An 18,013-nucleotide genomic window follows, 5' to 3' on the forward strand; every position below is an offset into this window, starting at 1 on the left:
GAAAAACTAGCTGATTTTATTATCAATACCAAACAAGTCTTTAAATGAATTAACATTTATTTAATTAAACATAGTTACTTTCACACTTGTCTACAGCAACAGTAAATACAGTTCTTGGCATAAACACAGCCTTTGGAGATTAAAACATACCTGCAAGACTGCATATGTAGATTTCCCATTATTATTTATGTGATAGTGGATCTGCTAATCAAATTAAAATCATTACACTATCTAGAATAAAATAAAAAGGAAATAATTTACTCATAAGATTCATATTTAAATCATCTTTATTTACAAAATACTATCCTGAGAATTATAATTTCATTAAGCTTCAATTTGAGCAAAAGTATAATCACTTAAGTAACAGCAGTTACTTAAACTGAAAATGAGAAGTCAAAAATACTTTTGAGAGGGACTAAAAATTTTGTCAAGTTTCTTGCTGTGGTTCTGCATTTTCAGTAGTAGGCTCATTTGAAGGCAGAGCAGACTCTGAAGGAAACACACTTCTACTTTCAAGATGTGGGGGTGGGGGAAAATATCCAGCTCTTGGATGTAGATAAGGAGGGAAACCTCTTGGTGAATAGACATTTCTCACTGTTGAAAGAGATTGATAAAAGACATTTTTAATGTTAAGCATCTCTACTGTAGTCCTAATACATTATTAGCTTAGAATTTCCAGCACCTATTTATGTATCAAAAATTGACACCAGTATAATTAATCTAATAAATGAAATTTTATAACATTTAGAAAAGTACACCTTCACTACACATGATTAAAGGAAACAGTATTAATTTTACACATATTCTTTTACCTATGAAAAGACAAATTATTTCCTGATTAAAAAATTCCTTTTAAAAAGTTTTCATGTATAACTTTCAACAACTTAAAATTCAGATCAGTAGTTCCTAATATTAACTTGGTGTTATCCTAAAATATTTCCAGTTAAAAAAAAATTAAGGCCCTCCTTGGTGGCGCAGCGGGTTAAAGCACAGCACTGAGAAGCTAAAGCCACTTCCTCATGAGTTCGATTCCCACCTGCCCCGGAGGTGACCACATGGCGTGGCAGACCTCTCCTGACCCGCCCGCTGCTCCCCTCAGCAGTGTACTTCGTCCATCTGCCTGTTCTGCTCCCTGCTTTATCTCTGGTGAAGCCTCTAACCGCCCCTGCACCTCTGGCCTGTACCCCAGTTCTGTATATACAAATAAATAAATCTTTAAAAAAATAATAAATTGGAAGATCTCCTGCCCACTTGTAACCAGGAAGGTGCTGCTCCTTCCCTTTCAAGTGTTAAAAGAAAAAATTGACATCCCCCAAATAAAATTCAATTTAATTCACCTTAAACATTAAAAACAATGGAGAAATACAGGAAGGAATGAACATCAAATAATAGGCTTTTTGCACAGCATTTGTAACCATGTATTCTGTAAAAATCTACATTTCTACATGGGAATGTATAACTATGAAAACAAATTATTTTTTTCCTACATGAGCTATGGAAGAATCTCAATAAATTCAACTATTGACTACTGAGTTGACTAATCAAAGAAGATGAGGTTATATATAAGTACGGCTACCCGGGGACTGACACGAGCTATGCAACCTCTGTCATCAGACACGGTCCAGATGGAGGGGAATTGCTCTGAAAAATCAGACTTTCCATGCTAACTTATGTTATGACCTCCCTTTTTTGTATAACCGTAATATCAAAATATTCTGAGCAACTTTCAGCTTACAATTGGATTGCCTCAGCCGCACAAGGCCTGCCTTCCTTGACAAGCAAGCTCTGCACCAGGGTGAAAAAATTCCCCTGAAGTCAAGTGACTTGACTACTGACTGATAAATAAAAGCAAAAGGGCTGTTTTTGCAAAGTCTCTCTCACTGCCGGATGGAGGACAACCCAAATCTTATCATTCTATTATCTCACCTAGCCTTCTATTCAGCTTTTTAAAGAATTACTCAAACTTCCTATTGTTTGGCCTTTAGATGTGGAAATTCATCCAGTTTGCTTGTTTTTTAAACTAATCAAGTTTTCCACCTGCTACACCTTAAAGGAATCCACAAAAGTCTTCTGGCTAGTTTTTCAGGATTCTATGTAGTCTTTAGATAAAGAAATCCACCTATGTCTCCTATTCAGAGATTTGATTAGCAAGGAATTTCCTCTTCTGTCTCCCAGGATGATTAAGGCAGCAAAACAAACCCATTAAGTAGTAGATAAGGTTTAAGGGACTTCTATATTAGTTGATCTCCACTATAGTAATATTAGTCATAGATTTTGTGCACTTATGTACCTGTTTTTTACCTTGATTGATTTTAGAATGTTGTAATCTCAAGCTAGGGTCAAAACAACCCCAAACTGTTCTTAGGAAAAACAAAGATGATTGTAATCTCTCAGCCCAGTTTGTGTGCTGATGTCATCTCACTGCTTGCTCGTAATGTATAAAATAAATCTCTGCTGAAGGCAGAGCAGGAAGACTTACACCCAACTCTGACTCCCGTGTCTTCCTCGCTCCCGCTCTCCAATTTTTAGAATATCGCCTCGCCGACGTCGTTCCCACCTTGAGACTCTGCCCGTGATAGCCTCTCTACAACCTGACATTGGGGCTGGTCCCCGACAGGGGACTATTTATAAAAAAGGTTTTTTAAGATATTTTACCATCAATTTTAATACTAAAATATAAATTATAATTAGTTTTGCAGTTTCTAGCAAGTAAGGTACAAATAACTTTCACCTTAACATAAGACTGCTACAAAAGCTAATGATTTTCTTGACTATTGAAATATTGAAATTCACATTATCACTGAAGCCTCAGTATAATCTAGTGATAGCTGATTAACTTCCCAATTTGGAAAAGAATATGAGAAAAATTGAAAAAATATGAGAGTATTTTGAAAAAGAATTCTCACAATATGAGAAAAATTTTCTTCCACTGTTACTCCATAAGTAAAACTTTGATTTATTCTATAAAACATATTAAGTTTTTTTAAAACACATACTTGCAAATGAAGGAGGTGGCAGGCCAGGGAAATCCCTTGGTGGAAAATAGTCTCGGGGAGTTCCATACATACTTCCTGGAGGAGGTGGAGGAAAAGGAGGACCTCTTCTCATGAGCGGCCCCCTTGTGTCCACTGGAAACAATGGCCCTCTGACTGGATGAATGGGAGGAGGGACAAAGCCACGGCCAGTTGCTTCACTTTCAGCAGGGAGAGATGAGTCTGACACATTTAAATTCTATAATAAATTGATATACAACAGTCACTAAACATCAAATTTTCCAATATATTTCCAGAAAATCTTTAGGCCTAAAAGAAAGCATCTAGACACAAAGCAGTCTATAATAACTGTAAATGGCTCCAGAGAAATCCTCAGTTTTTCATATCAGATGGACTTTAGCTCTTACAAGTGTTTTAGTAATTCACTAGAAAACAGCTTTAACCAACAAAGTAAAATTCTGGCTAAAGATAAACAAAAATGGTCCCAAGAGCACCATCAAAAATACACATTCTATTATCAAGTATATACTGAAAAAAAATTTTTAAGTTTGTATTTTCAAAGAAACCAAGGACTATAAACACAATAAAGACAAATATAACACATCAAACAAAACTCCAAGGGAAATTCCAAATTCTACTTTAATTAACAAAAAAAAAATTTCAAGTTTCTGGTCTGTAAATAGTACTTTATAGCCACAAGGTAAAATCCAGGGAAAGGAAAGAAACAGCTGCAATGCTAATTAAGAAATATTTGTTAAAATGAAAGAATAAGTTGATATAATAAAACTAATTAAATTCCCTTTCTAGTAAAACAGCAGGCTCCTGAACATGTAAGAAATCCGACTTTCAGTACTTACACTGAGATCTTCTTTGCTATCCATCCTACTGGATTCCATTGGCCCATCTAGATATAAAAATTAAGCCATGAAAAATACAAGATTTATCACTCACTCTTAGATATCCCCAAATCATAAACTCCTCACTTCCCCTTGGCACATAAACCAACTCGACACCATGTTCAATATGTTAGAGAACAGTTTGAACTACCTGGAAATTTTGCAGATGCCAAGTCCTAGAAAGCCTGTAGCAGTGATTTCTTCAGTTTGTCCACAGATATTCCTGCTGCAGAAGCAGCTTAAGGAAATTTCTGGAAGGTAGCATCATCCTCTTTGCTTTTTTCCTGCCCTAATTCTTCCTTTTCTCCCTTCCTCTGTCTCTCCTTCTTTCCTTCCCTCCCTCTCATTCATCCTTATTGTATATGAAGTAACAGATTAACATATCCATTTATCCCGTTTGTAATAACTGCTCCTTGACTTTGTTATAATCAAGAACTGCTCAGTCTCTGAGAATATAAATTTAAATGCTTTCTCTCACCACATACCTCACCTCTCCTACTTTTCTGAGTGACTCACCACAGTCCTTCCAGGTCACTAAAGACTCTAGTCCTCTCACCTAGCTCTAGTTTCCTCCTTTACTTGCTTTCCTAATGAAGTGAACTTCAAATTCATGTTTTTGATGAGTCAGTGACCTTGTTTCATTGGCCAGTTTTCACATGTGCTTCCCAACATCCTGTCTATGTTAACCCAACCTTCCACTTCTTCTTTGTCTACACCTGAGCTACTTAGCACTCCTGGGGTAAAATAAACCACAGAGCTGTGCAGCCTGGCACCACTCCAAGCTGACAGATCCCCAGCCATACTTGCAGTTGCTGGCTACCAAGCCTACCATCTGTGCCTTCTAAGCCAGCTTTCTCGTCAGCAATTTCAAACCTCCATTTTTGTTCAAACATAATACCAGTCACTTAGAAACTCTCTTGAACATGTTGTAATCAAACACATAAATCAGCAACTAACTTCCTATGGCCTTTCTTCCTATTTGCATAGAAAAGAATCCTTGTAGACAATGTATCATCCTGGCTCTATGCTCAGATTTCCTGTCCCACACCACAGCTTCCTTAGTGATCTCATCTTTCTGTTGCCTGCCTTTTTCTTTACTGCAATAAACATATTATCAATAAATCTCTCCCAACTACTACTTAAAACTGAAACTAAAACAAGACTCTCCCTTACAGCTACCCCTTCTCCTTCACAGACAAAAAACTGTTAATGCATACTATCTGAAATTCCTCCCATTGTCATTTTACTGCAATTTATTTGCAATATCCACTGCTCCACTAAGATCTTATTTTCACCAAGTCAAAATAGTCTTTTAAACTAAAGTGGGCACCTCCAGTCTTTTCTCACCATTGTTTATTGCTCCCTCCCTCTGTATCCTCTCAGTCTTCAATCACTGTAGTGGACTGATCCATCTTCCTTCTCTCTCCATTCTAGCTGATCCTTCTCAAGCTCCACTACCTCTGACCACCTTTAAGTAGTAGTCTCTAGGAAGTTTCACCTTCAGCCCTATTCCCATTCTCTCCTTACAGTTTTAATTTAATGTATTCTACAAATGACTTCCAGATGTGTCATAATAACTCTAGCTATTTCCCTAGGACTGAACTGCCTACTTGAATAGCCATGCAGATATTATCACAGGTGCTCCTAAGTTTGTAACTTCAAATGTAAATTTACAATCCTTCCCGTCAAACCATGTGCTGTTCCTTTTTCCTTCAATCAGAACAATGAGTGGCCCAGGTGGCAAAGGCAGAAAACTGGGCATCAGCCAAGACTCCTCCTTCACTCCCACATGCTTTCAATCCTATACACTAACAAATTCTATTTTCTCGATATCTAATCATCCACTCTACTAAATCATCAGCATCATTCCTGCAAATTCTTCTGTTTCCTAAAATGTTACCCTCCCCTCTAATCTAGAATACTATGTCTAATCTAGTTAACATAACATAACCAGATTTCTTTAAAACACAGATTGTTGCTATATCAGAAATTACTTAATACAGCACATTATCCTGAAAATAGGGTCAAATTTTCTGGACAAGTTTGGAAAAATCTTGGAAACTATGCACTGCTACCTCTTCATTATTTGTTTCAGTATTTTATGGCTGTACTCCATGCTGCAGCTATAACTTAACTAGGCACTCAACTTTAAATCTTTAAAGATGTCATTGTCTTCCTAGAACAGTATCATCATTCTAACCCAGCTAATTCCTCCTTTAATTTTCAGTTTATATGTCACTTCCTCCAAGATTTTCTTGACTATCACATACTCAAAATAGCAACAACTCATCTGGATTATTGCTCCATATGCTCCCCACATTTGTACTCACTCTTTTGTCACTAATAGTATAATCAACTATAGGCTTCAGCTAGACCTCAAGATACAAGGAATACCGAGTTACTATTCACCAGTGAGATACAGCAAATACCACAGTGCCTGGCTTTGTACATTCTATGGACATTTAATGCATTTATGACTGAGTCTCATTTCAACAAAGTATAAACATCAAGCCACAGTTCGGAAGTCAGACAGACATGGGTTCCAATCCAGCCTCATACATTTCCTCTTGAAATCGCACTATTTTAGTTTTGGTTTCTTCATCTTTAAAATAAGGATAAAAGTATCTACTTCATAGGTTCACTGTGAAGTTTGAATTATCAGTGAATGTACCTCTCACCATTTAACTTCATGTAAATATCATATTCTGCCAAACCAACACCCCCTTCACTGTACTTTTTCTGATCCTTCATCTAGATAAAAGTTTTACCTTTCTGTGAACACAGAATGTTCTTTAGCAGAACTTCTTACTCTGACCACTACTAATTAAACATACATTTGACCTCCTACCCTATTTAATTATTAGCTTCTTAAAACAAGAAACCATATCCTGTAATTATTTTATCTGCCATGTCATGTAGCTTACCTTCTAAACAAAAAGAAATTTAAAAATATTTGCTAAATTGAATATTGTACAATTATGGGAAAAAGTGGACATGTAAAAAGTTATAACAAAATTAGTTTAAAAACAGGGCCCTCTCTAGTTTGCGCAGCAGGTTAAAGCACAGCACTGAGAAGCTAAAGCCACTTCAGCATGAATTCGATCCCCGGCTGCCCCAGAGGTGACCCACATGGCACGGCAGACCTCTCCTGACCCGCCCGCTGCTCCCCTCAGCAGTGTACTTCGTCGATATGCCTGTTCTGCTCCCCACTCTGTCTCTGTTGAGTCCTCTCACCAGCCCTCCACCTCTGGCCAGTACCCCAGGTCTGTAAGCATAAATAAATCTTAAAAATAAATAAATAAAAATAAAAATATATATTTGATCACACATACACTTTCACATCATTAAGGTTGAATTAAGGAGAGAAAATGATTTCAAAAGCCAATCAGAAAGAATTAATTTGTAACTAATAACAGAAATCCAAATCAAAGGTCTGTTTCTTTGCTTATGACTCAAAAAAGATTGATTTTCCTTTAAGTATTCTAACCAGGGCCCTCCCTGGTGGCTCAACGGGTTAAAGCACAGCACCAAGATGCTCACAGCAGCCGATACAGCAGGAGTTTTATCATTGCCCACCAGGGAAGTGACCCGCATGGCGCAGCAGACTGCTCCTGTCTTGCCTGCTGTTCCCTTCAGCAGTGTACTTCATAGAACTGCCTTTTCTGCTCCCTATTCTCTGTGGTCAATCCTCTCACCCCTGCACTTCTGGCCTGCACCCCAGTTCTGTATGCATAAATAAATAAATCTTTAAAAATAAATACTCTAGGCCCTCCCTGGTGGCGCAGGGGATTAAAGCACAGCACTGAGAAGCTAAAGCCACTTCCGCATGAGTTCGATCCCCGCCTGCCCCGGAGGTGACCACATGGCGTGGCAGACCTCTCCTGACCTGCCCGCTGCTCCCCTCAGCAGTGTACTTCGTCCATCTGCCTGTTCTGCTCCCCACTCTGTCTCTGGTGAAGCCTCTCGCCACCCCTGAGCCTCTGGCCTGTACCCCAGTTCTGTATGTACAAATAAATAAATCTTTTAATAAATGAATAAATAAAATAAATAAATATAAATAAATAAATATTCTAACTGGATAATAATCCCTTGTATATTTTTTGAGGAAATTTTTTACCAATAAATTTAGTTTAATATTCTACTTAATCTTTTTATTTTCTTGATGTTTAATATCCCTAACTGACATATGGCTACATACATTTCCCAACTTTAATTGGGTGCTGTGATAAAATTGGGGTTAAAGGAGTACCTAGCAAAGAGTAAATCGCTTAGTAAATGTTAGTGAATCCTATTTAAGTACAGAATGTTTAAACAAGGTAACTGAGTAAACAATCAACAGGGGATGCACTCAAAATTATTTTGTTGGTAGATTTTCACATGTCCATTCACAGTAGCATATTTGGTTACTCAACAGGATATATGTAAATGGACTGAAAAAGCAGAAATATAACCATGGAACAGAATAAAATTGACAGGCATAGGTACATATAGTGAACCTGTTACCATGCTGCCCAAACCAAGCCCAAAATATATGCAGGTGCCATGGCTGTATATACTGTAATAGGAAACATAAAACCAGGAAGCTTTCAGGAAAGAGATTTTGGGCTTAAAAGTTAATTCTTTACTCAACTTTTAGTTCTTTAATATACCACCATTATTAAGGGGAAAAATACATACACAAAGTATTCCTTACCCACTTTATCCAGAGATGGCATATTAAAACTTCTGAGTTCTGCAGGTCCAGATAGTCTACCAGAATTAGTATAAAATCTGTCTTGCCTTTGTGGAGGAAGAGCTGGATCAGGATATAGTTGGCCTACAAACAATTTTTTAAACATTTTCATTAGATTTTAAAAAATCAAGTTTACTTAAGTTTAATATTTTGAACAAAGATGTTTTTCTTGCTTTCACTTCCCTGATAGATAATACTATACAATTTTAGGAAAATTAGTTATTTTCCTAAAGGTATTAACTAGCATTTGGAATAAATACAGTATAATTTGCTACTTTGGATTCGAAAGTTTCCATTAGCATGCATTAATTAGAATATATGAATAGAGTTTAGGTAAATACAGTAATCTAACTTTCAATTTCAGTAGTAGTTAAGTAGTTACATCAATATATCAAAAAAGATATCATTATATCGAAAAAGCAAAACACATTATTGTTCTGCTTCTTAACAAAGAAGAAAAAAAGCAGGATGTTGTTAGTCATAGCAAGAAATTCAGAAAAGCAAACAATAATAAAAGGAATGGTCACACCAAAGTAGGAGTATCACTCAGCAATCATCAGTGATCAACTGTTTATTCACTTCAATATTTTGGGATTTAGCATCTATCCAAAGCTAAAGGGAAAGATCTTTGACTCATCAGATGAATAAAAATCTCACAATGTTCATATTAAGGACATCTGAATAGATACATTTGGGCACAGGCTCCATCACAGGTGAATCCACAACTACCCTTCTTTATTCTCAGTGATAATTTATGATGGCAAAATGGTAATTTTAGGATCTTTGAAAAACTCATCATTTATTATCCATATAGATGCTAAATGATGACAGATTAAGCATCTAAATCCAAAAATAAAAGATTAAAGGGGGTGAAGTATAATTTTCCTATCCTCACATCTATGATTAAAATGCCCTAAACTGCTTTCATGATTGTCCTTGGTAGTGTTGGATATGTCATTCCTCATCTAATTCAGCCACATGGGACCTTAATGACACACACCTCTTGAATACAAAGCCAAGGAAACTATCTGGCATCAAACAGAATTAATGGAAAGAATTATATGTAATAAGCTTCCAAGGGCCAAGTGACATGCCTTAGAAAAGAGAGATCCAGATAAGACTTAAAAGTTCATTTCCTCCCCACTTCAGAACCTAAGTAAAGAGCTGTCTCAAAGTATGTGAATTAACCCAATCGAAGAAACTCAGCATCAACCACTGAGATCTGAGTTTTCCCTTTTTACTTTAAATATGAAATTAATGAAACAGCAGAGTTGGGAAAGGGCATACAGTAAGGGGAACGTACAAATTTTCCAATTCTTTCTTAATCAGGTCTCAAGATTACCACATCACAGTTTTGATTCTAAAATATAATCCTCAGAAAAAAATTTTTGTTATAAGCTTGTATTTTATAAATTATGCTGCATATACCCCCCTCCCCCCACTCCTGGCAAAAATGATCTTTAAATCTGCAAGGACCTATTGTTGGCTAGGCACTATTGACACAAAGTTGGTTTTAATGCAGTTAGTCCTCAGCTTCAGAGTCTGACAGTTACAGAAACAACTAAAAACAATGCATACAGGCCCTCCCTGGTAGTGCAGCGGGTTAAAGCACAGCACTAAGAAGCTTAAGCCACTTCCACATGAGTTCGATCCCCGCCTGCTCTGGAGGAGATCCACATGGCGCTGCAGACCCCTCCTGACCCGCCCGCTGCTCCCCTCAGCAGTGTACTTCGACGATCTGCCTGTTCTGCTCCCCACTCTGTCTCTGGTGAATCTTCTCACCCTCCACATCTCTGGCCTGTACCCCAGTTCTGTATGAATAAATGAATAAATCTTTAAAAAAAAAAAAAACAATGCATACACTATGACCCTTAGTAAAGGGTACACAATCAATAAGATAGGTAGTTTATCTAATTCTGACTGGAGGAAACAGGTGTCATAGAGGAGATAAAGCTTGTGAGTTTTTTAAAGGAAGGTCCTCTACACAAAAATAAAATATGACTCCACCAAAACCTTGCAATGAAATCCCTTGAGAAATGGTTTTATTTTTATGTATCTTCAAACTTTTCAATGAACTTCAAAGTTGAAGAATCTTTGAATGTGACTGCAGAATGAGGTTACTCAAGAGCGGCAGGAGTGGAGATGAAAACAAGGGCTCAAGGGATAAAGGACTATGGAGGATTTAATGTTGGGTGTGGTAACATCTGAGATGTAAACCTACCTCTCCTAAATCATATACAGTTTTGTAGACCAATTTTACCACAGTAAAAAGAAAAAAAATAATCTTTGAAAGATGTTCTATGCCATCCCCTCCAAATTCTTAAATTTGAAAGTTACAGCATGCATGTATATGTAAATCATAAGAAAAATACTCAGCTTTCTCAGAATTATGCAGAAATTAATTCATCCAACAAATATTTACTGAGCAAATACAGGTGCTGGAGATATAGTGGTAAACAAGTGACACAATCTGTACCTTTACTAAGTTGCTATTTTCATGAGATCAAACAAAAGAAAGTCAGAATATAAGGAGTCATCACTACACAGAACATACACTCTATCACAGCAAAGACTAATCCTTGGAATTAGAAGGATTTTGTTCTTCAAAAAAATATTCTTTTCTCTCAAATGCAGATGGCCAACAGGCATATGAAAAAATGTTCAATATCACTTGTAATAAAGGAGATGCAAATTAAAATCACAATGAGATACCACCTCACCCCAGTGAGAATGGCACATCTTCAAACAACTAGCAACAACAAATGTTGGCAAGGATGTGGAGAAAAAGGAATTCTCCTGCACTGCTGGTGGGAATGCAAACTAGTACAACCACTATGGAAAACTTTTTGGAGGTTCCTCAAACTGCTAAACATGGAGGTTCCATATGACTCAGCAATCCCACTCCAAGGTATCTACCCAAGAGACACAAAAACACTGATTCAAAAAGACACCTGCACCCCCATGTTTATTGCTGCTTTATTTACAATTGGAAAGACATGGAAACAACCAAAATGCCCAAAAGTAGATGACTGAATTAAAAAGATGTGGTACATATATACAATGGGATATTACTCAGCAACCAAAAAATAAATAAATAAACACATGTCTTTTGCAGCAACATGGATGGAGGTGGAAAAGATCATGCTTAGTAAAATAAGCCAGAAAGAAGAGGAAAAATACCAGATGGTTTCAATCATATCAAGAGTACAAAGGATCAGGGGAGAAAATAATAATAATAATGAACAACTATATGCCAGAGACATTTTATGGAGGTGGAATGGGGAATGGGACCAAAAAGTTTGGGGGGGGAAGGAAGTACACTGGACTATGGTGATAGCACATAGGTGATTTGGTGATGAGAAGCCCATGGGGATTACAACTGAGATGGAAAAAGGCACAAAATGATGTAAAAATAAACCATTTTATTTATTTTTTAAATATATTCTTTCCTCTCAAGGGAAGTAGTATTTCTTTAAGTGTAACTAGTTTATACAGACCAGGCAAGGCCTACTTCATAGAACAGTGTCTCTGAAAAAAATTCATAAAGAAAAACTTTAGCAAACTAATTCAAATATAGTCTATGGGAAAGTATTGGGAGAACAGCAAGTAACTGTCTTATTTCAGTGAGAAAGACAATTATAGGAAGATAGAGTATAACTGCACAAAAGTGATGAAGGAATTTGTATGACTATGTACACAAACACACATTTATCCCTAAAATATAAAACTAAAATCTGAGAGAAGTATGCTAAGATGATGACATTTTGGGTGTTTTGTTTTCTTTAACTTTCATAATTATACATTTGCACATTGTTTGGACTTTCTAAGCAAATATTATTTTGTATTATTTCTATAATCAATAAAAATCCCCAAATTCCACTAGCTTTTCATAATGCGACTAAATCCCTAGTTAACATGTTTGAAAATTTATATTACTACTACTTTCAAGTATGTATTATGGCTTTTATTAAAACCACTACTATTGCTCTCTACATTCCTACATGTTGTACATTAGCTGTCTTTCAAATACAAATAACTATACTCTTTCCAAACCTGAAGGAGGGATCATCATCCTACGATCCTGTTCCCATGGAGGTGAGATGGACCCAGTGTCAGACGGTGCTCTATGAGGATCAGCTAACCTATCACAGCTTGATTCTCCTCTTTCATTGGAAATCTGATGGTCCAGAGGATTCCCAGGAACTCTTGAACCTAATTAAGGAAATAAAAACTATTTTGTCTTATATAAAAAAGTATTGAAACCTATCATCAAATAAAATTCAGAGACTTTAAAAAGTGAAAACAGATTCCAACAAGACTTCCCAAAGATGCATTAGATTATAACTCTTTACCAAAGTCACCTTAAAACAATGAGTAAAAACTAATTTTGCCATGTGTATGAACACTTACCTATAAAATTTGTTTTAAAACTTATGATTAGCATTTATACATATCAGTGGTTAAATTGTAAATTATAATACTTAGTCTGAAAAATGAGAGAAGAAATGTAAATTGAAAAGTAAAAATTTCTATATCAGACTGTAATCATTATGAGTTTTTTGTTGCCTAAGCTAATACATAAAAGTCAAAATGAGTTTTTTGTTGCCTAAGCTAATACATAAAAGTCAAAATAATCATCTTAGGGACTACATAGCTATTTCAATAATTCCACATTTACTCAAAGTATTTTTTAGACCAAATTATTTGGAAATGTATTCATATAAGAGTCACTGAAGAAATTGTACCTCAATATTGTGACATTACTCCATATTTCTAGCCAAAAATTATTTTAACCAAAATGATTGCAAACTTTATACCCATTAGATAAAAGTGGCCTTAAATTTAGCAATTTCTAAATATCAAATTAACCTTCAAGAGGCATTTAGAGCTCTGAAGATAAGTCTACCAGCAAGTTTCAAAATAATCACTATTATGAACAAGGTAACTCTCATTTAGATCAGAAAATCTGGCAAGTTTCCATTTGTAAAGAGGAACATCATCTTAAAGTTTCCTCATTATAACCACACAAAGGATAGTACCTCAATTAATAACCCATATTCAATTAAAGTTTAAAAGGCAAATATAAAACATTTAAACCTTAAGTAACAAAAAATATTGGGTTGTCAAAAAAGTCATGTTGCAGTTTTGCTTAAAAACATAGAAAAAATTATATCACGAGTTTTCCACAACCCAATATTATCAATATCTTCATTTATCTGATGTGGAGGGGAAAATGAGGTCTTCTTAAAATTATACTGCCCAGAAAACAAAAGCTTATTCCTTTCAAGGAAATGCTTTAAAAAAAAAAAAAAAAGAACCTTTTTTAAACAAAACTCTTTCCAAAATGCTGCCCATATTTCAATGCCTAATTTAAGAGAGGAGATTAAAACTAACCGTACTTTTTCTTGGTAACTTGTCAACTCAATAAAAGCACTATTTTAAATATATAATAATCTTTTAAAATGTTTTCAATCAGCTGTCTCTTAAGGCGTCAGGAAGTCAACTGACTTCTATATAAGAAAGTCAACTATCTCTTTTCCTTACAGATGTACATTCTGTTAAATTCCCCAAATCTTTTCTCCAGTTTATCTAATCAGTTCAGTAGAAAATGGGTGAGACAGTAGAAAACTAAACTGGTAAGAAATGTTAATTAAGCTTAGTTCAAGCATAATGAAGCACAGAGTTTTAAAGGAGATAATTAAAAGTTTTCTCTGATTACTTACTTCCAGAGGCCCAAAGCTCTCTGCCAATTGTCAGACTACCAAGTGGAAAATTTTAAATTCGAAAAATACTAAAAGTTAAAATTGTTCATTCTGACCAAAAGTTATATATATTTTACTCTGGACAGAAATTATTTTTTCTGTATTCATCTTATTTAAACATATATAATCCAAACTTTAAGGGCAGTGGTTATCCTTCTTTGTGGCTTATAGATATTTTCAGTTCCAAAGCAACTATTTTAAGACCTGGTGATAACTTATTTAGAACTGCTATAGCTTTTCTAACAAAGTAAAACACCCTTGCAAAAAATCTACACACCTCATATCTTACAAGTAACTAAGAAAGAGGAAAGAATTTAAATAGGAAAGGAGAAACCAAAGGTAATTTTTACTTATTCCAAATAATCAGTAAACTACAAGCAATCCTTGACTTATGGCATTCAAATTCCAATAATTCATATTTGCAGGTTAGCTAATTATGCCCTTTTTTCTAGAGCACTGTTTTTCAGACTGCTAACTGCAAACCCATTGCAGTACATGAAATAAACTTACATGATAAGTATTCATTTTTTGCAATAAAATAATTAGAACAGAACAAAAAATATCAGGAAGCATCAAAAACTGTAATAATTCATGTAGCTCATGTCCATTACAAGGATACTGGTGTGCATGTGACATGATATGGAGTATATTTCTTATTGTCAATCAGAGTAAATACTGGGAGGAAAATGGATTTAGGGCACTTAAAGAACATGTATAAATGTTAAAATTAGAAATTCTCAGAGAAAAGCCCTCATAAGATGCTATGTTAGTGGACAACTCATGCTCTTTCATTGCTTTCAGATCAAAACCACTGCAAAGAAAGTTCCCTGCAGTGTCCCTAGGACGTGTATCTATTCTACACTATTGAAAAGAGGGACCAGTGTAAAAAGTAGTTAAATGAGGGTGGGGAAAGAAACAGAAATAGGAAATGGGCAAAGGAAGAATATTTCGTGGTCATAAAATAGGACATTTTCTCATACTCTTTGAAATAAAAAGTTTCAAAAATATTTAAAATGTCAGCTTCCACAGGAAAGTACAGACTTTCTGAGTGACTGTTTTGATGAGCAGTAGCCACTTGAAATAGGTTTTGATATGTTGGGTTCACATTGATATCTTGATTTAGTCCTACCACTTTCTGCTCCTATCTAGATTAAACATGCTAAAATCGCTATTAAAAAAGAGGCTATGCCCCTGTAAAGAATGTTATCAGTTTTTATGAAACATGGACGTAGGACTAAAAACCTAAGATTTTTTATTTTGGAATAAACAGGGCTCTCTATAGCTTTAAATTCTGCTACAATTCAAATGAAAATTTTAAAGTAACCTGCAAAGTCAATAAAGAGTGGTAAGAGATCAAATGAGAAAAACTCAAAAGTGTATATATATATATAGGTAACACCAAGGGTGAGGGCTAATGAGGTGAATGCAAAAGACCAACAGCTAATCTTTAATTTTAAAACAACCTCAGTGTGCTTTAAATACTATATCTCAAGTGTACCTCAACCAAGTTATTTAAAATAAGAAAAAACTTTAGATATTATCAAAAAAAACATGGCAGAGGGTAACAGCAGGCAATCTTGAGTATGTTCTTCAATATACTAACAAATGATTTAGTTTTCCTTTAATGTTCCTATCAAAACTCTACAAGAGAGTATTTCTGAGTTCTTCAACGCTAAAAAGAGGTTCTTTCACTTCTGATTTTCTGTAATTAAAGAGAAAATAATAATGAAATTTTTAAAAATTCTCCATTCTAATGTTACATCAAATACAATTTTATATTTGGTTACATTGTTATTGTATTTTATGTACTCTTTATGTAAAGTTTTATATTATTAAGTGTAATATACAGTTTTAAGAAGTCAAAAATGATTTAATTTCTAAGAGAAAAATATATTAAAATATATTAATGCATAGAGTTCCTCTTCCAAACAAAAGTCACCCACAATAAGTACAAGGAATGCCTGTGTTTTCTAAAGGGTTACTTTTTTAAAGATCATTTTAAAGATGAGATGAAAATATAAAGTAAGGAAGAAATATAGAGTAATAAAGATGTTTAAACAATATACCTCTTCCTCCTCCCCCTGGAAGCAAAGGTGAGAGTCTGAGTGGACCCTCCAACAAAGTTGGAGGGGAGAGAAAAGCTCTCGTTTCAGATGAAGGTCGACCCAATGGTGAGGGACCATATGGGGAATGCTCTGGAATAATTAAAACAGCATATTTAAATTCATGGTTTCAATTAACTACACTTTAGATTAGAATCCTATTTCAACAATTACCATCAGGTCATTCGATTGCCATTAAGACTAATCCAGGCCCTGAACACTAAATATGCCTTGGGTTTTGCTGCTATGAAACAGAATTAAATGTGGAACCTTGAGTTTTTAAAGTCTATAATCAAATGGACACTTTAATCAACAAAAGCATTATCCTTAGTAATTAGTACATTTAAAGAACCATCTAATATTAAGTAACAGACTGCTGATGTTTTGGAATTATAAGAGGATTTGGAAGCATTAAGTTAATTTTGTTTTGAATGGCAGGATTCTCCAGATATTTCAGCTGGTAAATGTTGTAATAATGAAGGGCTCAGTTTAAATCAAGGCCAGAGAAGCTGTGCTGGACCATGAACTACTTGAGTGAAGTTTTATTAAAAGATAAAAAAACCCACAAAATATTACAAATTACTTCTATTCCTTACCAGTGAAAATTTGTTTATAAATACTAAGTGATCAAATAAATCCCTTTATAAGCCATATGACCAAGAGCCCTATCATTTTACAAACCACACCACTCCCAAATGATTATGCTCTTAAAAATCAACATTCTTAAAAAACTGAAAACCACCAAAATAATACTTTTTAAGTGATACATTTTATTGTGTAGCTTATGTAATATTCAAATATAGTTATAAGAGAAGATAACAACATTATTTAATCTCTTTAGACTCATACAAAAATTTATTTTGAATATAATTCCCTCCCCCCAAGCTGTTATAACTGAAATTCATAACAACTTATTTTTTAATGTAAGAACACTTTCATTTTAATGAAACAGGTTTCTCAAGAGTTTATAAATTTTAAATGACTGTTAAAATGGGATTTTACCTCTATAAAGGTAAGTTTATATTTTCTGCATCTGAAGCATAATTACAATTCAACTAAAATTATTTTGAAAATTTAAACTATTTTTAAGTATGAGATCATTAAAAATGCCAACTCATTTGTAAGTTAAATGGACAGAAAGATAAAATACACCTTCCAAAGTTTTGATCCTTTTTTAGGGATAATGAAAGCAAACAAAATGCAAATTACTGAAATTTTCCATTTCTTAATACTTTTAAATAATTAGAAACCAAGTTTTAATATCTTTTATATCAAGCAAATTCCAAAGAATAGTTACTATGTAAACAGTCACAATGCTATTACTTCAAGCACTCCTTATTCATTCTCCAAAGAATAATGAGTATTCTGTTATGTGCCAAGCACTTTACCTTTCAAGGAGTTCAAGGTACTATATGTATATCATATTACAAAATCCCACTGAAAAAAGGAGGCATCAATTATTTGTATTATTGCTAGGGAAACAAACCTCAGAGACTTGGGAGATTAATTTAGAATCTTGGCTCAAAAT

The 18,013-nt window shown here is 34.7% G+C and overlaps 1 protein-coding gene across 6 annotated transcripts in view; it reads right to left on the minus strand.

The window, feature by feature from the left end:
- CTAGE5 (CTAGE family, member 5) overlaps positions 1–18,013 on the minus strand; it is a 59,983-nt gene continuing 41,970 nt past the window's right edge. For 2 of the 6 annotated variants that reach the window (XM_012724652.1, XM_012724653.1), the window contains exons 20-25: positions 16,450–16,578; positions 12,675–12,833; positions 8,583–8,705; positions 3,851–3,897; positions 2,997–3,231; positions 2–594 (exon numbers count right to left, since the gene is read on the minus strand). In XM_012724652.1, the coding sequence (XP_012580106.1) occupies positions 428–594; positions 2,997–3,231; positions 3,851–3,897; positions 8,583–8,705; positions 12,675–12,833; positions 16,450–16,578 (860 nt within the window). In that variant the 3' untranslated portion in view covers positions 2–427. Of the gene's footprint in view, positions 595–2,996; positions 3,232–3,850; positions 3,898–8,582; positions 8,706–12,674; positions 12,834–16,449; positions 16,579–18,013 lie in introns of all 6 variants that reach the window. The other 4 variants (XM_012724654.1, XM_004681912.2, XM_012724655.1 and 1 more) reach the window with 4 other exon arrangements.

The sequence above is a fragment of the Condylura cristata genome, unplaced genomic scaffold (assembly GCF_000260355.1).
Source record: "Condylura cristata isolate star-nosed mole 26May11 unplaced genomic scaffold, ConCri1.0 scaffold00013, whole genome shotgun sequence".
Taxonomy (NCBI): domain Eukaryota; kingdom Metazoa; phylum Chordata; class Mammalia; order Eulipotyphla; family Talpidae; genus Condylura; species Condylura cristata.